General features: G+C 39.8%; 1 protein-coding gene across 4 annotated transcripts in view; it reads left to right on the forward strand.

The window, feature by feature from the left end:
• The first annotated feature begins 5,112 nt into the window (after nt 1–5,112).
• The window catches only part of LOC140360968 (unconventional myosin-XVIIIa-like), a 49,638-nt gene continuing 33,057 nt past the window's right edge, over nt 5,113–21,693 (forward strand). For 2 of the 4 annotated variants that reach the window (XM_072446492.1, XM_072446496.1), the window contains exons 1-19: nt 5,113–5,238; nt 7,011–7,034; nt 7,309–8,106; nt 8,805–8,867; nt 8,973–9,044; nt 9,518–9,544; nt 10,684–10,740; nt 11,068–11,155; nt 11,421–11,527; nt 11,616–11,792; nt 14,241–14,451; nt 14,528–14,670; nt 14,741–14,841; nt 14,957–15,020; nt 15,099–15,243; nt 16,987–17,157; nt 17,816–17,906; nt 18,061–18,253; nt 20,669–20,755. In XM_072446492.1, coding sequence (XP_072302593.1) covers nt 7,420–8,106; nt 8,805–8,867; nt 8,973–9,044; nt 9,518–9,544; nt 10,684–10,740; nt 11,068–11,155; nt 11,421–11,527; nt 11,616–11,792; nt 14,241–14,451; nt 14,528–14,670; nt 14,741–14,841; nt 14,957–15,020; nt 15,099–15,243; nt 16,987–17,157; nt 17,816–17,906; nt 18,061–18,253; nt 20,669–20,755 — 2,484 coding nt within the window. In that variant the 5' untranslated portion in view covers nt 5,113–5,238; nt 7,011–7,034; nt 7,309–7,419. The remainder of the gene's footprint in view (nt 5,239–7,010; nt 7,035–7,308; nt 8,107–8,804; nt 8,868–8,972; nt 9,045–9,517; nt 9,545–10,683; nt 10,741–11,067; nt 11,156–11,420; nt 11,528–11,615; nt 11,793–14,240; nt 14,452–14,527; nt 14,671–14,740; nt 14,842–14,956; nt 15,021–15,098; nt 15,244–16,986; nt 17,158–17,815; nt 17,907–18,060; nt 18,254–20,668; nt 20,756–21,693) is intronic. The other 2 variants (XM_072446493.1, XM_072446495.1) reach the window with 2 other exon arrangements.

Consider the following 21,693-nt stretch of genomic DNA (forward strand, 5'->3'; position numbering starts at 1 on the left):
TAGATTCGTCTCATGTGCTTCGGCAGCGCTTGCCGTTTCATTGATCGTTACTGTTATTTCATTTGCAGGTTTTTGATTTCGACAGTCGTCATTTTGAACACGGATGAAAGCCCGCCGCCCTCTGCTCTGTCCTAATAAAAAAACACTATGTGCCTCAGTCCTCCATCACCAAATCGTTTTCAACTTTATGACTTATTCTAAGTAATGATCGAAGAAATTAGGTTTATATATCTACAGTCAGATTTAACCTAAGACTACTGATTGACTGTGTGTAAGCAATTGCCTCAGGGTATCTAGGCTTATTATCCTATTTCAACGATCCAACTGTATCCCTGACTTGTGTTGGTATTTCTATTTTATGTGATCTTATTGTTCAGCTGTCCGAGAGTATAATTAGCCATACAATAACCACGTTTTCGGTGTTAAAAAAACAGAAGAACTATTGTTTATTTTGTGACCCTATAATATTTTGCACCTGACTGTTGTTCAGAGAACAAACAGTAGAGGTCACTGATGTACAGCGTACTCCAATGCTGTGTTAAAATGCAGGAGGAAGTTGCTCTTTATTATTTTCTGTTTCACAGGAAAATATTAGATATGTCATATTGATAATTATATTGAGCCAGAGTTAATTGGATTGTATCTTTAGTTGAATAAAATACAGTTCCCAAGGAAAGCAAGTTTTTCATCATCTAACTGAGTTAGCGTATACTCTCTAAGTCAGACATTTACGGTAAAATCATGAACGCAGCACAAGTTAGAGCACACATCACACACCTTCTGCCTGTCCCATGGACAAATATGATGAAAACTTCAAAGATGTCGACTTTTGCCTCCAGCTGCAGGTAGGATACTATCCCACTGTCAACTTGTAATATTTACAGAGTTAATTTAACATTGCTGTAGTGTGTTCTGGACAGAATCAGTCCCTGAGGGGAGGGAATGAGGGCAAAGCAGATTAAAAGAGAGCATTACACACAAGCTGTGGTCTGTAACAACAACCACGCGTCTCTTTTCAGTCATTCAAATGCTAAATTAAGCGAGTGTCCAGTTTAGTTGTTGTTGTTGTTAATTTATCAGAAACCAAACTTTATTTGACACATTTGATATAGTGTGCATCGTGAATGTGAATGTAATAACCCAAATGTGTTGTTGAATAAACCAGTTTTTAAGAAAGTGTGATTTAATGTTGAGGTAATCAGCATGACTTTGACAGATGCTATTATTAGAAGAGGGAAAGGTGCTCCAGAAATTGTAAATAGGCCAGTTTAATCTTATTGTTTAACCTTAATAACTATTTGTCAAATATTAAACAGTATTCATGATTTATTTATTTGGCAGGGATTATACATAGTTACAAAACAAGCTTGTAGCCAATGCAATGCATACAAAGTTTATAGCTAGTGCTTATGATCATTTACATTTGGATGTAAATCCTTCAGTGAATTGAAATATACTTTGACACGGTCAGAGATTTAATACATACATTGGCTTTTTAATAAACTTATTTCAACAATTCTTTTTCTTGCAGATAATCATGCAGTTTGTTGCAACATCTCAAGTAAAGGTATCATAGGTCTAGTTGTGAGGCAGGCATGTTTTTCACTCACTGATTCAGCACTGCAAATAATATAACCATGTTTAATTTAATGAAAAAAGACAGAGAGAAGGAGTTGGAGAAGAAAGAAAAGAAAGACAGAAAGGACAAGAAAGAGCGAATGTCCCAGGCTGAGCTGAAGAGCCTGGAGGAGATGAGTATACGCAGAGGATTCTTCAACCTAAACCGTGGAAGTTCAAAGAAGGAATCTAGACCCAGGTTGGAAATTTCCGGACCTATTCCAATTAAAGTTGTGAGCAGTACTGAACTTAACCTTACAGACCTTGGAACTGACTGCCACCAGGGACAAAACACAGAGCACATAGGTTTTTCTGAATATGTGAAAATCAGGGATCAAGAACATCTACAGAACTCTGTCAAAGAGAGGGCTGCTAAATTTGGAGAACTTGCGAGCTCTGGGCCCAAGCATGTGTCTCTGAAGCGCACAAAGGCTGTCATTCCAGAGCTAGTAGAAAAGATCTTCCCCGGAATAGACCTTCAACTTCCCAATCTCATACCTCCTCCTGCACCAGACCCACGGGATCTGGAACTACAACGGCGAACCACTGGTGATTTCGGTTTTTCTTTACGCCGATCCACCATGTTAGACAGACAACCTGATGGGAAGGTGTGTCGACACGTTGTGCACTTTGCAGAGCCCGGGGCTGGAACCAAAGATCGAGCTCTTGGTTTGGTTCCAGGGGACAGGTTGTTGGAGATCAATGGCATGAATGTCGAGAACAGGAGTAGGGATGAGATTGTGGAAATGATTCGTCAGTCTGGAGACGTTGTCCACCTCAAGGTCCAGCCAATCATTGAGCTGAGTGAACTACACCGCATCTGGATGAGGAGCGCTGAAGGCCTGCACAAAGGCTTTGATGTAAGTATAATTCAAAAGTTGACACTGGAACTTTAGAGACACAAATTTGAGCTCTGAAATGTGGAGATCGCCTTGTAACTGACAGTGACAAAAATCCTGATTCTGAAAATAATTCAGTAAGTGCACAAATAGATAAAAAAAACAAAAGCAAATAAGCAAACAAACAAATTAATAAATGAAGGTTTAGAGATTGCCAATTTCACTTTTGTGAAAAATAACATGTGTATTACAGCTGTACTGCATAAGAGGCAGAACAATGTTTACCATTCCCGAAAAAGGAACGCCAAAAAAATACAATAAACTACTTTACAAGCTTACTTCCAGCCAAATACTAGCTTCATTAATATTAACATTTTCTCAGCCATGTTACAATAATGATTCTACATGTTTGCTTGTAGATCCCAGCCTAAAATGTCTTCTCCGGGTAACTTTCTTTCTATTAGTTCATTCAGTTTTTTTCTCTACTACATGATTCTGAATGACAGGCCAGCACTCTTGACACTGGTAATCAGCTTTGTGTTTTGGGCAATGTATGTGGTTTCAAACAGTTTAGAAGAGAATGTGTTGTGGTGTGTGTATATGCCCCTCCCCTCCCTCGGCTCCTTTGACACTAAACAATGGGACGTTGAAGGAGACAACGGCCCAAACACACCCTCAACATGGCCATATGGTGCCAGGAGACTTCTTTTCAGTTGGATTATCAAGTACAAGTAGTGGGGAGTAGCAACAGGGCAAGTTCCTTACTAGCTGCTTTGGTACACATCAAGCTGTTTGAAAAAGAAAATGTATAGCAAAAAGTAGGATACTGATAATAAAAGGTATATCTTCAAGGTCGATTTGAATTACAATTGCAACATTAGGGAAAGCTAAAATGACCCAACTAGAGGCATATCTCTGCTTCTGTCCTACTTTGCACCAATCAAAATATTCATCATTTGACAAGTGATTAAAAAAAACATCAAGAAAGTGTGCTTGTGAGACTGACCTAGAAGCAACAGCACTATTTATAGTTGGTTATAAAAAGAGGTGGATTGTAGATGAGAACTTTGCGACAGAAAGTACAGTGGGTCTATGAGGATCTGATTTCTAGTCTTTATTGGTTTCTTTTAATTCTAAGCCAGTGTGGTAGGAAAACAGATTCTAATATGCTGTAATTATCATGGAATATGAAAAGATTAAAATGAATTACCTCTTACTAGTATTGTATATAGAGCCTGTTCGATGCTCAATACGAGGGGTGAAGGTCCAGGATTATTTTCCTGTTGGTGAATCAATTGGTTAAAATCAGGGCACTTTCCACCGTTCAGTGAACTCAAAATTCCACTGCAGTTTTGTAGTTTTTTTTAAGTGTAGCAGTCCTATTAATCAGTGAACTTGTCTGACCCTATGAACTTGCTCATGCACATAATTCCCACATGCCTAATAACATGGCCATAATATAAATCACTCTTGTACAGCCAATTCTTAAATACCATGCAGACACTGTTAACATTAGCAACTCAACAAGTCTAATGTTCTGCCCATTGTTAGGTCTGGAAGAGATATGGATTGGGCAGTTCACTTTTGAGTAAATGTGCATCAGTATACTTGTAGTGTAGTAGTGATTTAGTTTTATTTCAGGTCTTACTTCCACATATTACATTATTAATGTAAATGTTCTTCTATATAACATGAACCTACCCCCATGAACATCAGCTAGAATGTTTTAATTTCAAATGAAACACAACAGACGTTATTCAAAGATTCAAAAACAGGGCCATAATTATTTTTGATGAAAATATTCAGTTTGGTTTGGTCCTAATATTGTTCAAATTGGTGTGGTGCCCTGAATTACATTGTATTTGGTTAGAGTCACATAGTAGTGGTGGCATTGGTGTTTATGTCATATAGAGCTCTTAATCTTTGCTCTGTAGCTGCACAATGCTGTGGCCTAGTAACTGACTCAGGGGATTAGCAAGCACCAGGCAGCTACATGGTGTTTGGCTGCTGTCATGCTGTGCTAATGCAGAACTGCAGTACTCAATTCAATCATGTATTTTATGTTTAAACATCATATTTTCAGCACAATGCCCAAAATACTTGCCATATCTTTCCTATTTTTTTTTGAAGATTAATCAAACATAGATAGTAAATAAGAGTATCTTATTACACATCATGGCCAATATTGTGTTGAAGCCCGATTCAAGCACATTTAGCGCCCCTTTGTGGGCTCAAGGTGTATGTGCACCCTTATCCAAAACAAGGTGCAACTACAGTATGTATGATATATACCGGTACATACATTTTCAGTATAATTATTTATTTATTTATCCATTCATTCATTCACTCTTTTAATAATTTGAAGGTGGCATGACATTCATACTTTTGCAACTCTAATATACTTCTGCATTTGTATTTATTTATCTAGCATATTGTGACATTCATACGTTCACAACTTTTCACAACACCAGGAGTTGAAGGTGTTTGGGTTGTTTTTACAGGGTGAGTGGTCTGTCATCAGAGGAGAACACTAGCAGGGGGAGAGTCCCAGTCATATTTGACATACTTGTGCAAACTCTATTTATAGCTCTTGTGTATTTCAGCTGCTGTCCCTCTTCTATCACATTACGCCCCTCCATTGCCGGTCCACAGTTTTGACATGCGCTCCAGGACCCCGCCCAGAGGTTGACCCTACACACTTGCAACTTGTTTCGCTGTACATTTTGTGGACTTGTGTCAAGGGCCCGTGTGGAGACTGGGAGGTTAACCAGGCAGAGAGGAGGTAATAGGTGCAGCTCTCTGGTGGACTGCCCCGCGTGTGCGTGAGTGTTGTGCGGGATCAGCTCTGGGTCTGCATGCTCTGCCAGGTTGTTCCATTTGGGCAATGGAGCCACTCTGAATGGCCGCCTTTGCAGCTGAAACTATTTATAGGGTTTGACTGATGAAAGCGAGGCCAGACAGAGTGAAACTTGTTGATGCGTTTATTGTGGTGGTTGTTGTTGGTTTGCCTTTTTATTATTGGAATTGAAATATCAGCAGGAGAGATGTTACTTAATGATTTGGTCTACTGAGACTTCAGTTTTTGCATCTTTCATTTTGCACACAAAAAAATGACATGACGCATGGAAGGATTTGTATGATTTTTACTGACATTTTGACATTCCGGACATATTTTACATTGGCTCTTTGAAATACTCCGTACGTCACATACTGTATTGTGAATAGGCCATAATTTCAGATGAAGGGCCTGAATATCTGTATGGGAGATGCACTGTTTTTTAAATGAACACCCCAAACTTAAGATCCACAAATGTTGCACCCTATCATTATTAGTTTGGGATTGGCTCCATAAACTTGCCATATTATTTGTAAGGCTTTAAGTCCTTTCAGCTGTCAATAACTGTCTTTTGGGTGAATAATAGAATCTCTTGTGAAAAATAAATTTGACTTTATTTCTGCTGACAGAGAAGAGCTTGGAATTTGTACCAGTTTTTGTTCCATGTGGATATGTCCAATAATGATTACCATTTATTAACTAGGACTGGCTGCACAATATTTTGCAAAAGTATTGGATATCACAATATTGGCTGACGCAATAATCAATATCACAACAAACTAAATTTATCATAATAACACCGAGGTCTTCCACCTGACACAAATCTACTGTTTTTTGAAAATGTACCGGTATTTACTCATAACTTTCAGTTTAAATGAGCTTTTATTTAAAGGTTGAATGGAAGATTTTTTTGGCACAAATCTAAGTCTTATTTCGATTACTCGTGCCACGTATCAATCATAAAACGCACCTACCGCTCACCTGCAGCCGCGTGCGGCTCGTCCCCACGTTTCCGCGTATCGGTCCGCACGGGGGAGTGCGCATGCGCACTTCTGCCTGCGTTCTCAAATCGCCGAAAAATTGTCCATTGCGCCTTTAATCAAGTTCAATTCAATATATTTTTAGAGCACAAAATCAACAGTTTAGAATGTTGTGATGAACTCAGCCTTAAGTAGTAGAGAAGTAGATGGGATATCAGAAAGTTGTAAGTTATGTATTAGTATAATAATCCAAAATGTAGTCAAGTTAAAGTAAAGTTTTTCAAGAATTTCAAAAATTTCAAGCTGATATTACTCAATTAGAAGTGTGGAAAGGTGAAAATAAAAATGTAGTCTACTGCTATCACGACTATTAGTTCCATTACTATAAATCATTCTGGATACTTTACACATGCATGTGCATTTGTTGCGGGTCCTGCACGTGTGTGTAACCTGTAACCTGAAGAGAACCCGTCATATTCATCATGGCTCCGTTCTAAAGTGCCTTTTCCTCTTGTCTCTTCTCACTGTTCTCGACTGCCTCTGTTTGCTCCGCCCCACACAGCTTGTTCTGACTCTTGGCCTGTCGTCATGGCGTACAAATCACGCTTTTCATTCTGGGAGCAGAAGGGAAGTTTTGTGTTTTCTGTAATTTTGGTCTTCATTTGGGCATGCTGTTTGTGTGGCAACACTTTTAGTAAAACATGTCAGTTTGATTGTTATGTTGCTTCTTTTGTATAGGTCAAAGTTGAAAACAAGTCAGATGTAAGTTATTTTTGTTTGTTTATTTCTTTGATATGGACATAACAGTTACATTGGTTTAAACCCAATGCATTTTTAAAAAGTTTTATAAAACAAGTGCAACACCTGTCCATAGGGGGCTTTTAAAGGATTTAGTCCAAATATACAGCTTAGAAATTATACACAAAAGTAGATAGTTATATAAGACAGAAACAGAAACATGTTGCTATGATAATGTTTCTAAACCATTTGCTTCCAGGCTAAATTATTAGTGCTAACCTCTTGCTCTTGTATTCAGTCTGATGTGGATAATAGTCAGCCTGAGGCAGTCTCCAAACCGGTGCTAGAGGCAGAAAAATCTCCAGAGTCAACTGCACCACCTCCTGAACAGAGCAACGCCGACCCTGCCATGGGCGGTTCAGATACTCCGGGGGAGGAGCAGGGCAAGAAGGTGATCAGGGTGGTGAGGAGAGTAGTCAGGCGCGTGGTTCCTGCTGCGCCAGAAGAGGCAAAACAAGCTGAAGTTTCAGATGGTGCCAGATCTGCTGCCACTGCTGACAAAGATGACATCTCCATGGGTTTGACCAGTCTGATGGGCAGAGGAAAGACCAAGGAGCACAGGATTCGGACTCGCACCCTGGACCGCAAAGAGGAAATGAAGCAGGATGAACAAAAGGAAGAAGAGGCCACTTCCACATCAATTGCAACACCAGCCAACACTGTGCAAACAACCCCCAACCCACTCACTCCTCCAACTGGATTAATTCCAGCTCCTAAAACTGACCCGTTAGCTCCTCCACTTGGGTTTATACCTGCTCCTAAGCCCAAAGCTGACCCTCTCGCTCCACCTGCAGGCTTCATTCCGCCTTCCAAACCGGACCCTTTAGCTCCTCCTGCTGGTTTCATCCCCGCTCCCAAACTGGACCCTCTGGCTCCTCCTACAGGCTTCATCCCTGCTCCTAAACCAGTGCATAAACAGAACCAACTACCCCGAATCTCAGGATTTCTCCCTCCTCCTAAGGTCGACCCACTGAGCCCTCCTGCAGGGTTCATACCCCGGCCCAAGTCTCAAGCCACTCTGGTGAAGAGACCAGAGGTATTGAGTTTGACTGCATGTCTGTGACTTAACCACCAGGGGGTGCTTGCTGCTTTTGAATTTCAGACTGTTCAACAAATCTACATACCTTATTTATTTGGATTATTTTGACTTTTTTGGCATATTAAATTGTGAATATAAGGGCAGACACACCTGCTCTTCTCCATGGAGATTTTATTGCTTAAATTTGGCATTAAACTAATTTATTTTGCATGTATTCAATAACAGAAGACGTTGCAAAATGTCTCAATGATAGTCTAATTCCATACAGTGGAACATTCCAGGCAAAGCAATAAGACCCTCCACCTGAAAAGTTGTCCACGGTTCAGGTTTGAACTGTTTTTCTACATTTGATTTTGATGTTAATCATTTTGATTGAATTACCAGGGAGCAATATGGGACACTGTTTAGATTTTAAGATTAAGGGTTCGTAAAATCAGTGTCAGTGTCTCTTATCAATCAATTAGTGATCATAATGATGAAAAAAGACATTTGGATTGATGTGCTGTAATATTTAGAATAAAATAATTTGCAACCAAACCAAGCAACTAACCATTAAAACAGATTCACTTGTGGATGTTTTGTTTCGAACCAAAACCCAACTTTTTAGATTTTATAAAACCATAATTCATTACCCATGTTCATTCATTTTGCATTCATTTTTGTTTGTTTGTTACATATGTGTAATAAACACAAAGGTAAAGGAAGCTGCATCCAATGATCCAATATCCCAGACTCTAAATGAACAGTCAACTCCAAAGGTACATTTAACTTTCATAATTTTCATACATTAAGCATGCTCTGCTTTTCTCTTTAATTTAAAATGCAATTTGATGTCATGTTAATTTGTGGCTACCCACTCATAGGCCCCGGAGCTGATTCCCACAGAGGAAGACCACAAGCGTGTAATGAGGATCTTTGCTGTCGATAACAACAATGTAATATCTGTCTTACATAATGTGCTTGGTCTGTACCTGTCATGCATTACCAGTGTCAGCCTGCTCTCAAAATTACCACTAGACTTTAAAATTTATGCAACTGGCTCCAATTACAAGGGATCCCCAAAATGTTTATTTCTTACACAAGTTTGCATTCTCTTTAAACTGGACCGTCCCTGGTTTCTGAAAAGCATGTGCTATTTTAATCTTAAATGTGTCTTAAAAATGTCTCTGTGGCTTGTTGGCCTTTTTTTGATGGCATTACTTGAATTATTCTTAGGTATTGTGTCCAAGCGAGTGGCTGTCATGTTTTTCTTTGCCTTTAGGCACAGTTTCTATTTGTTGTCTTATTATTTGTTCTCTGTGCTCTGATTTTCCTGCCCCAAACTCTGTCCCCATGTCTCTCTTTTGGCCTCTCCGTGGTTCACTGAATCCTGACTTGCCGCTGGCCTCTTTGTTGTTTGCATGGCTAGCGTGCCAGAGGCCGCAAATCCTCTCAGGTATAACGTGGGCCGCCTGTGGATTTGACTCCCTTGATTTCAAGTCCTGAACTTTAAAGCCTGTTGTTCCCTTGACTGACCTCAGCACGGCTCTTGTTGTCTGAGCCCATTCATTTTCTAATTCCCTGATCCACTATTTGAATTGCAATTGAATTTAATACTGGAGCAAAGTATCTAAACTACATTTTAAAGGAGACATATTCTGCTTTCTTCTTGTGTTGATCTATCATACAAGTAGATCATTGTTTTACATTTTGTTCATTATAAACCACAATATTGAAAAAAACAGCTTAGTAAAAGAAACGGTTCCATTGACTTCCTGTTCAAAACTGCGGCACTGACAACATTTAAATATTCTTATGTTTGAAAAGTTCTCAGTTGCAGGACAGTACAGGATTACTCAAATATAGATTATTCTGTATCAAAATACAACTTTGAGTAAACTAATGATGAGGAAATACTGTCATAACAAGGTTAAAAACTCATAAAGCTAATTTTTGTGTAAAATAAACTTTAAATGAATGTGAGATGCAAACATTTTGAATTTGCTGATCTTCAAGATCCTAATTTCAGTAAAATCAGATACAATAGTTATTAATGTTGATTTAAGAAGTAAATGGGTTCAGCAGCCTTTTTCAAATATGTTTACAATGTTATAGTTAGGGCTGTGCAATTAAGGGTATTTTAATTGAGATAATTTAAGAGTCAATCATCAGCTTGTGTCTTTTTTATTGTGAGGCCTACAGCCAATCCTCTCTCAAAACAACCAAAACAAATAATACAATAAAATAGGATCAAATCTATCAATATGAGGGGAAAAAGTGATTTATTTTTCATCATATGGCCCAGCCCTAATTATATTGCCCTAATAATTGTTTGGTGTAAGAGTTTTTGTGTACACAAATAGCATGTGGTGAAGCATTATTACTATATAGAAGAATAACCTGAGCTCTGTTGAATTCTGTTTAACTGATATATCTTTCTCTTATTACTTTAACCTGCATGTTGTTGAATGCACATACACAAATCGCAGCATCCCCTTTTCTTCAGCACCTAACCAGTGGTACCCAAACACATTTTTCTTTTCTCTTGCAATCCACAAAATTTCCCTGATAAGTAATAATTTGTTTTTTCCCCAGTCCAAACCAGCTGAAGACCCTGTGGCCGTCCTTCAGGCAGCTCACTTGGCAGCAAAGGTTTGGTCCTTGATGCTGCATGTGGATTATAGCTGTGGTGCCATCTCTAAACACAATATTAATAGCCGTTAAGATTAACATTTTGATGTTAAAAGTGCAATTATATAAAAAGTTGAATTGGCTCTTAACAATGTTGTGTGCCGGTACGTCTTTTGGGGCTTTCATACAGTAAACGTTAGCCCTTCCTGCCAGTTTTAGATCATTCACGTGTATCTGGTTGACTATCTTAATGTTTCGTCTGTCATCATTCATTATCTCATTTGATTTACAATGATAAATAGTTTACTGATGGAAGTGCATCCCTTTCTTTTGTGCCCTGTCGAACAGAGCAAGACAGAGGAGCAGATCACAGCTGAGAAGGCCTGGTACAACACTGAAAAAGTATGGCTGGTCCACAAGGATGGGTTTTCAATGGGTAAGCAAAATATCTAAATTGCTTTTGTACCTAAAAGTAAGGCTATACATACTGTAGGTGTACTCGCACTAATTAACACGCTGCAATCAAACCGTGCATGCTTTTAATCTCAGAAAGCTTGTTCTGATTTAATGAAGCCCAAGCAGTTATAAAAGAGATACAACCACTAGACATTAGCTGATTTGTAAGATGTGATGAAGCTTCGGCGCTTGGCTCAAGATCACGTCATGATAAATTATCTCCGGCCTTTTGTGGTAATACACAGCGACTCTCCTGAAGACAGAAGCCGGCAGTCTGCCAGAGGGGAAGGTGAAAATCCGCCTGGAGAGTGATGGATCTTTATTGGATGTGGACGAAGATGATGTAGAGAAGGTATTTAATCATCAAATCAACCTGCGAACCTCATCAATTACAGATGACGGCCGCGCAAGTGTGTGACCCCCGTGACTTTGAACCGCAGGCAAACCCTCCGCTGTTCGACCGTGTAGAGGACCTGGCCTCTTTGCAGTATCTCAATGAGTCCAGCGTGATGCATTCCCTTCGCCAGCGCCACGGGGCCAACCTGGTGCACACCCACGCCGGGCCCAGCATGGTGGTTATTAACCCCATTAGTGCCCCGTCCATGTACTCCGAGAAGGTAGGCTGCGCTCAGTGTCGATAATAGTACGTTTTCTATGCAATGACATGACTTAAGTGTGTACTTCACATCTAATAGAAATGAAAGGGTGACATTCACTGTAATCAGGTATAACATTATCACTTGCTTAATACTGGTGGTCATGATGCATAGGCAATCCTCAGCTGTCCTCTGAACCTGTATGTTTCCTGGTATGACACAAACTCTCAAACGCGATGCTCCTGGATGAGTGTAAAACGTGCACTTTCAAGCAAGTGTTGTCACAACGATACTAAAGGCGTGTTCACATTTGCACAATCACCACCAATCACATTTGGGACTAGACAAGGACTAAACCAGAACTTAAGCGGGACCAAACAAAATCTACATTAGCACTCAAACATTACATTGACATATAATCATTTCCTGATCCTTGCCTAAACTTAATCTAAACCCTAACCTAACCTATTTTAACCTACATCTTAGCTTTAAATCATGTTTCTGATCCACTGAAAAAGGATTTACGTTGGCATAACGGAGGCAGTTCTCCATGATGTGAGTGTGAATGCAGGTTTGAGACCCCGCAATGTGATAAATACTCGCTCCCCAAAGTCAATTTTGATATGAATATTTGTAGACATTAAAATATTGTTTAATTCGGTAATAGTAATTTCTTAATGCTAGTTTAGTATAGATCTAGATTCTAGACCAAAGCTTCCCTCCTCTGTCCCTCCTCTGTCCCTCCTCTGTCCCTCCTCTGTCCCTCCTCTGTCCCTCCTCTGTCTCTCCTCTGTCCCTCCTCCTCTGTCACTCCTCTGTCGCTCCTCTGTCGCTCCTCTGTCGCTCCTCTGTCCCTCCTTCTCTGTCCCTCCTCTGTCACTCCTCTGTCGCTCCTCTGTCCCTCCTTCTCTGTCCCTCCTCTGTCACTCCTCTGTCGCTCCTCCTCTGTCACTCCTCTGTCGCTCCTCTGTCGCTCCTCTGTCGCTCCTCTGTCCCTCCTTCTCTGTCCCTCCTCTGTCACTCCTGTCGCTCCTCTGTCCCTCCTTCTCTGTCCCTCCTCTGTCACTCCTCTGTCGCTCCTCTGTCCCTCCTTCTCTGTCCCTCCTCCTCTGTCACTCCTCTGTCGCTCCTCTGTCCCTCCTTCTCTGTCCCTCCTCTGTCACTCCTCTGTCGCTCCTCTGTCCCTCCTTCTCTGTCCCTCCTTCTCTGTCACTCCTCTGTCCCTCATCTGTCCCTCCTCTCTCTCTTCTCTGTCCCTCATCTGTCCCTCCTCTCTCTCTCCTCTGTCCCTCCTCTGTCCCTCATCTGTCCCTCCTCCTCTGTCTCTCCTCTGTCCCTCCTTCTCTGTCCCTCCTCCTCTGTCCCTCCTCCTCTGTCACTCCTCTGTCGCTCCTCTGTCGCTCCTCTGTCCCTCCTTCTCTGTTCCTTCTCCGTCCCTCCTCTGTCCCTCCTCCTTTGTCCCTCCTAAAAAAAATTGTTATGCTAATGTAATGACCTAGTAATAGTGATTATACGGACAAAATTGGAATTATTCTTTACTTGTTCGTGCCAAGCTCTGACACTGGTTGAATGACACAAAATGGAAACAATAAAAATCTCATTTATCCATCAGGTCTAGCCTTCTCAATTGGACTGGACACTACACTCCCCTTTTAGAATCTAACTCTTGAACATGCTCTACTACTGACCGCTCATGTGACACGGTGGTAAAAGTGATCAACTGTGACGAGAAGTAAAGCAAGAGCGTCTCCTTGAAACTCGTATTTACAGCAGTAAAGCGCCGATTCTGCGCTGTCCCAGAGGCTAGGGGGCGTGGATACTTTTGTTTATCTCCCAAGGGGGGCTCGCCAGAATAAGTTTGAGAATCTCTGATCTCGATCATTCTAATAGGATTCAGGAAAGGTGAAATTCTGTCCTTCTTATGTGTTTTTTGTTTCAATACTATTTTTAGTATTGATTAGCACCTGGGTATACATTTTTGGACACCCCTTCTCTAAACAGAATCCTAATTTCAAAACACAAATCAATCACAAATAACATTTTAATCACAACGCTTGTCAGAAAATATGCAATATGAAAGGGTTCCAAAAATAACACTTTGCACATTTGCAATAATTCCAAACCCCAGTTCACTACCTGCTAGCACTACACATAAAAATAACTGCTGTTTTGGAGACGCTATGACACATTTGTCAAGCAACGAGACTCTTTTTTTACTCCGGAGTGACTGATATGTGATATTATTTGTTATTTTCACACTTGCAACCGCATTTCATACTCCAGTGCAATTTATATATGTTTTTTTCTTCTCTATTATGCATTTTTTGGCTGGTGCGATTTATAATCCGGAAAATACGGTATCTAAACTGACGAGATTATCTGTGTTATTCAATTCCTCTGTCATAGTTCATAATCTTATATCTGATCATGTACGTTTATACTGTACATTGTTCTTTATTTTGATTATAGGTGATGCAAATGTTCAAGGGCTGCAGGAGAGAGGACACTGCCCCTCATATCTATGGCATGGCCCAGACTGCATACAGAAACCTCCTCACCACGCGCCAAGATCAGTCCATTGTCTTGCTGGGAAAGAGTGGCAGCGGCAAGACCACCAACTGCCAGCACATTATCCAATACCTGATTACAATTGCTGGTTGCACCAATAAAAGCTTCTCCAGTAGGTTCCAAGAAATAGTGTTCCATTCTTTCCCCCCGTCAATCCCTCTAATGGGTATTTATTTTCCTTCCCATAGCAGAAAAATGGCAGGCAGTGTACACAGTTTTGGAAGCCTTTGGAAATGCGTCCACATCTTTGAATGGAAATGCAAGTCGTTTTTCACATATTGCTTCATTGGACTTTGACCAGTCTGGACAGGTGACATCTGCGTCTATCCAGGTACCACTTTTAACTGATACAAACTGTATTGCAGCTCTTCGAATGTGACTAATACGGAGTGGTTTTTCAGACCATGTTACTTGAGAAAGCAAGAGTGACGAGAAGACCAGATGGAGAGTCGACTTTCAATGTCTTTTATTATCTAATGGCTGGAGTGGAGAGTTCTCTAAGGTCATAATTCAATGTTGCAACATTTTTAAAACTGTTTTAATTGTTAATTTTGGTCTTGATTGAAGTAACTAAACATAATGCTTTTTAATGTTTACTTGGATTCTTTTCCCACTAGAACTGAGCTGCATCTGAATCATTTTTCTGAAAACAATGTTTTTGGAATAATGCCTCAAGCAAAGGTAAGCTTTGTGGTAAATACTTAAATGTTGCTTTGTTTTACTTAAATGCGACTTTCATTAATATGTGTTCTCTGGCAGACTGAGGACAAGCAGCGTGCAGCTCAGCAGTTCTCCAAGCTTCAAGCAGCCATGAAGGTTTTGGGCATAACTCCAGACGAGCAGAGGGCCTTCTGGCTTGTTCTTGGTGCCATCTACCATCTTGGATCCGCTGGAGCAACCAAAGGTGAGCATTGTGAATAAAATGGTTTAGCACAATGTTCATAGAGAAAATATTAATACCATCTGCTTTAAAAAAAAAAAAAAATCACTCATGATTTTGAGGTTAAAAAAAGAAAAAAAGTGTTAAATACGGTCTATTATAAACAATCAAAATGTTGAAAAAGCTTTTAACTAGTCATTCCATGGCAGGTGCTAAAATAGTTGCTAAGGTGCTAAAAGTGTTTTTCACGCTTCATTCATTACTGTAGGTATGAGGTGTGTGATGCAAGGCAGCTGTAATCCACATGAACTGAATAATTCAACTGCACATTTTGACTGTGTCGTCAGACTTTGCAACAGCACCCTTGTATACTTTACTACACTGGAGCTACATGTATGCTGTAGTTAATAAGTGTACATTCAGCTTTGTTTTTTTTTTCTATGAGCACATTAATGCCTTTCAAAAAATAGCCAAAAATAAAAATCTAATAAATTATCAATGACATTTGGACGGTGAAAATAATAATTATTAGTTTTATTGTCAGAATGTTATCATTATGCAATTGTATGCAATTGTAATAGGTTTGCTTGTAGCTTAAAACATTGTAACTAAATGCTTCATATTTCATAAAAAAATAAATCTGGTATATGTAAAACACTGTTCAATCTTATTTTACTATTAAAACCACAAGGAGTTATATAGCCCTTTGCAGTCATCCCTCTAAATTTCCACCACAACCTTTTCCTGGTATACAAGGTTGCACGGCATTTAATAAACTATCCTCTGCACCTTCACTGCACTTTTGTATGGCTGTGGTCAATCATCTAGGGAGCGTTTGGAAAGAAAACAATTTAAATCCATGTTGCTTCTACTTCTGGGAAGAAAGAAACAGCACACTTTGTTCTTTATTCTTCAGGCTGTTTGTCCTTCTATTTTCCCCATGACACTTGTAGAAAGTAAACACTGTGTCATTGGAGTAAAGCTACTCCCAGAAAAGGCACACTACTTTTAGATTAGACTTTTATCTGCTAGTCTGAGAAAAGATTGTTTGGCAGTGAGATGCAGCTTTATGGTTAAACACTAGAGGGCAACAGCCATCTCTCTCACACCGAAACACTGCATGGCTTTTTGTTCTTGACAGTGCTGAATGCTTGACCTCAGAGGTTCACCTAGTCCAAAACATTCATGCTGGTTTCCAGCCAGTACACTGTTGATGTAAGTGTATTGTATTTGTAATTAATTTTCCTCTGCTCACTCTTAGCATGTGTGCATATCTATAAAAATTAATGTATTTGTATTTGTCATTGCAGTTCTCTCACTTAATATAATATAATATAATATAATATAATGGTCTATCCTGCTTTATAAAGTTAAAACATAGTTAATAAAATTATGTGTTTTTTCAAATACTGTATAATACAAATAACTAAAGGTACTATACATGTACTGTTTATAATCCAACTAATTGTATTTTAATCAAACTAATTGTATTTTACTGAAGCATCAACTTTTTTATACTCTTACATTTTAGTTCTGGCACTTCTGCATCTATAGTCTTATGTATTTTGTGTATTACACAAAGATTTCAGCCAACATTGCTGGAGAATGCTTTTAGTGCCTGTTCCTTCCAGCTGCGTGAGAGTCAGCTTGACCACAGACATAATCCTAGCCTGTCAGACAGTGGATTGTCAGAAAGCTACCAGGCTAGCCGTGTGCCTGGGGTGCTTGGCAGAAGGGCTAATGGAGGTTTTCATGCACGTGTCTCAGCTGGCAGGAAACAATTTGCACGTCATGAGTGGGCCCAGAAGGCGGCCTACCTGCTGGGCTGCACCCTGGAGGAACTCTCCTCTTCCATCTTCAAGCACCAGGCCAAGGGCACCCTGCCCAGAGCCAGAGCCTCCCGCCAGGCCCCTGACGAGAACGGAGGTGGGGATGCAGGTAAACCACAAACACACTGTCCCAGGCACTCACCCACTGTCTGTCACTCTGCTCAAAATGCTTGTCCAGTATAAAGTAAGGCTTATCTTAGTCATGAATAGCACGGTCTTTGAATGTTTTTTGACCGATAAAAACACGCTATGTAAGGACAATTCATTTTGTATGCGCTCTTTGTTTATTGTCCTTGTAACCATAATCTTCTCGCATTGATTTGTCACAGGTAGTTTTTCTGCACTGGACACTTTGAATGGCGTAAATAAAACAATCCAAACTTTCAGTCTGAAGAGATAGCGATGACTGGTGTCAATCTTTGACTTTTTACCACTGCCTAATACACATTTAGACTATTGCACTGTATGTATTAGCTGTATGTGGACTATAACCCACATTATAAACAAAGAAATGCAGGTGGAATCAGATGACACAAAAACATTTGATACAACACTACAAAATGACACCCCTTCGCATAATACATTTGATGCTTTCTGAAATGTGTTCAAATACAATACCACTCACAGCCTGATGGCCATAATTGCGGCCTTGCTTTTACAGCTGAAAACATCTTGTAATGTGGCCAGCTGTAATGCAGTTTTAATGTCGGGCATTTTCATAATGAACTCATGGGATTTATTCTTTGTCTGGCTATGTCTCTCATCAGGATCAAATGCTACTGCTTTGGAGTGTTTGGAGGCTTTGGCATCAGGGCTCTACTCTGAACTCTTTACCATCCTCATGTCACTAATAAACCGGTTAGTAAGCACAGTTCTGCATTTTTAGTTGTAGCTGTATATTTTGTACATGATATTTCTTAAAAATGCTCAAAAATGTTGCCTGTCATGCCTGTCAAGCCTTGTCATTAGATAGCTTCTTCATCTGACTACTACTTTGTCCATTGTGCTTCAGGGCCTTAAAGTCCAGCCAACACTCACTCTGTTCCCTACTCATTGTGGACACACCGGGCCTGCAGAACCCCCGTCTAGCCAAACGGGAGTGCGGAGCAACATTTGAGGACCTGTGCCACAACTACACCCAAGAACGACTCCAAACACTGTTCTACCAGCGAGCCTTTGTGCAGGAGCTGGAGCGGTATAAGGAGGCAAGTGGCACATCAGACATGAAAGTATTTCTTTTCATTAACTATTCTATACATTTTGAACTACAAAGCAACACCTTTTCAAATAGGAGCATACTTTTGAGGATTGCAGATAATGTTAATTGAATATGGAAAATAAATTAACTACATAATAGTAAGTAAAGGTGATCAACAACAACAAAAGTATCTTTTCTTTGTAGCTAAATTAAAAATTATAATTTATATCTCGGAAGATATCATGCTGTTATAAAGTTTTTAAACTGTACATCTCTTCAGTCTTATACAGTATATCCTCACTGCCTTTGTTGCGTGCTTGCTCTCAAACATATCAGCTCCAATAGTGGATGTGATCTGACATCAGATACACAGGCCCTCCCACCTGTCACACGCTGTGACAAGGCAAAGTGCTTTATGTGTTGGTCCTCCTCATTAGTCATGCCAGCCTTCACCTCTTCTGCCGAGATCAAAGTGAAATCGCTCCCAGGGCCTTTGGGAGACACGCCCAGCTGCACAGCTCTGGTGTTGTTCCCTGATGAACTATTCCTCTCTGTCGTACCATAAAATCCTTCCAGATGCACCAAACATTGTGTAGTTGTCCTTGAGAGATGAACTTGATCCTCTTATCAATGCTTATTTTAACCCCTTTATGGCATATTTATAATCCCTGAATATTCTTTGCTTTTTAAAACATACAGTAACACTAAAAGTTAATCAGAAGTCTTGATTACTTTTAGTGCTCTGAATACAAGCACTAGGGATTTCCCACTCACGTTTTCCTCCCACAGGCTTTTTGAACAACAGAGGTAAGGAATCGAAGCGAAATAAAGTATTGCATAAATGTGGCAGAAGGTAATTTTCTCTTGTCAGTTAAAATATCTCGAAAATACAAGGAACTATGAAACTGTCATTGGAAACTGGGTCAAACTAATTTGTAACTGTGCACAATATCAACAATGGAAGTGACAGGCAGGTTAAACTGTGATGCACAAAACAGGCATATATTTTTGAATTTTCAATGGTTCAGCTAGATGGAAAGAATAACAGTATTTTTTCTTTGGCTTTCATGCCCCATAGACGCCTTGAGAAATAATTTAAGCTGCTTCACATGCACAGTCTACTTGAACACTGGCATCTGTCATGGCTGCGCTATTAGCACCACCGACGTTTGCCCACATTTCCATTTCATTTTCCACTATTGTCACTGTAATCTGCCGCTCGGACATTTTGATCGGCTGAAAGTAATTTAGTACATTCAATTCCACTTCACCCCTGAAATGTTATTGTCTGCTACAGTAATGAAATGTCCCTTTTTCTATAGAGAGGGCCACCTTAACAAATGACATATATTTTTCTTATTATAAAAGGATTGCTTTGGCCTATGGGTTGCTTCATTTTACATCTGCAGTAGTGAATGCATGTTTTATTTGAATGAGCAGAAGCAGAAACCACTTGTTTTGCAGACATGTGCTATTTTAAATGACTACAATACATTTTTGTACATAAATATGTACATTTTAATGAATGAATACACACTGTAAAATGCAATATTTTCACCATTGATTCAGTAGTGAACCATATATACATTAACTATGATCCCCATCTTTGTAATGAAATGACTATTCAGAAATCTTAAATGTTGAAGCTGTTGAAGCCTCTCCCGGTATACTGTACATAAGAAGCCTGTGTAAGTTCACCCGGAAGACCTCTCCCCAGCCTCTATCAACGCACCCAAGCCTGCCGGTCCGTCTGTGAGAGTCAGATCCCTCCTTCACGCGGAACTCCTCCAGGTTTCTACTTTTTCCCAAGGAGGTTTTTGTAGTTTTTCCTGGCTGAAAAGGAGGGTCTAAGGACAGGGGACTCCCGGCACATCGCCCCTCGCACTTGCTCCCTCCTCCCCGTGGCACGGCGCATTTCCTCTGCTCCTAATCAGCGCACAGCCGGTCCAATTCAAACCCTCGTGCAGTTGGCTCGGCCGCTTCAGACCATACTGCGACCCACTACCTCCCCTCCTCCTCCTCTGCATCCCTCTCATCCTAATCATCCTCTCTACCCTCTAACCATATCTACCACCACCAGTCTCCAGGCCCTGGGGGAAGACATCTAATACAATTAGATTATGAAGTGCCCATAATCACCATGTCTTCCGCCGGGGTCTGAGCGCCAAATAACCCACGTAATAAAGCTTGTAAAACGGTCCTTTCTGTGTTCGTCTGAGTCTCTCCAGGGTGAACTAGAATAGTTGACCCCCTGATATCTAAAAGAGTGCTCATTAGGAGTTAAGTAACAAGTTGAAATGACAAGTAAAATAAAGTCTGCCTTCACTGTCTGGACTATTTTCCTACACACTACCTTGCCTCAATTCGTGGTCCTCCTTGAGTCTTTACAACTTGTCAATCTTCTGTGTCTTTCTTCCCCTAGGAGAACATCGAGCTTGCGTTAGATGACACGGAATCCAACACATCCTTGTCTGTAGCGGTAGTTGATCAAGCCTCAAGCCAAGCACTGGTGAATATTTTTAAAGTTTTTCATTTTTTCTCTGTCTCTACATCTACACAGCAACTGTTATTTGTATTAATGTGGTATTATTATATTATTATTATTATTATTATATTATTTGGTACACTTTGAATTACCTTGTGTACAAATTGTGCTCTGCAAATAAACTTTAATAAATAAAATGTATTTATAGATCATCTAAACAAAAAAAGAACTGGAAACATTTGTAATTCTTTATTTACCAATGAATCTCTTGGCAATAGTTATATTCCTTTCTTTCCATCTTCTTATTTTTAAACAAATTACTACTTAGGATTTTAATTATTGAAAGGTGTTGTTTGGTAAAGATGGGAATGCCAATGTGTGGTGACTGGAGAAGAAAGGTCGGAGAATTGACTCGAAGAAGGAAAATCAATGTTTGGCCTTTGCAGCCTCTGATCTGCACCATGGAAACAGAAATGGTTGGGTGTAAGGAGTCATAGAATTGCTATATTTCCAGTGGTTTAGAAAACACTTCATATCAAAGTGACTTCATTTTGTGTGTCACAGGATAAAGTAACCATAAAAAAACACAATATTGTAAAAGCAAAAAAATATATATACATATTTGAATTGGTTTAATACAGCTGGGGTTGTGAAAATACTTCTGGAAATGTACATTGTTTTTTTGGTACTAGTTTATGAAAAAAAATAGAGGAAAAGAATAAAGGATGTTTTAACTTTCACAATAATTTTAAAAAGATTAAGAAAATTTTAGTATTTCAATGAATAGTATGCAGGCCTGTCTAATACCTTGAAGAGAAGCTTTTTCACTTTGAGATACATTTTCTTCCTGTTGTAGCTTAGATGTTTGTTATCACACATAGCCTTAATATTCAATTCATTGCAGGCCTCCGAGTTGTCATATGTCTCCTCTAAACTGATATGCTGCAGTCAGTGTAGTGTGT

Source organism: Eucyclogobius newberryi, unplaced genomic scaffold, assembly GCF_026437365.1.
Source record: "Eucyclogobius newberryi isolate DKJ021-1_F unplaced genomic scaffold, fEucNew1.0.hap1 SCAF_15, whole genome shotgun sequence".
Taxonomy (NCBI): Eukaryota; Metazoa; Chordata; class Actinopteri; order Gobiiformes; family Gobiidae; genus Eucyclogobius; species Eucyclogobius newberryi.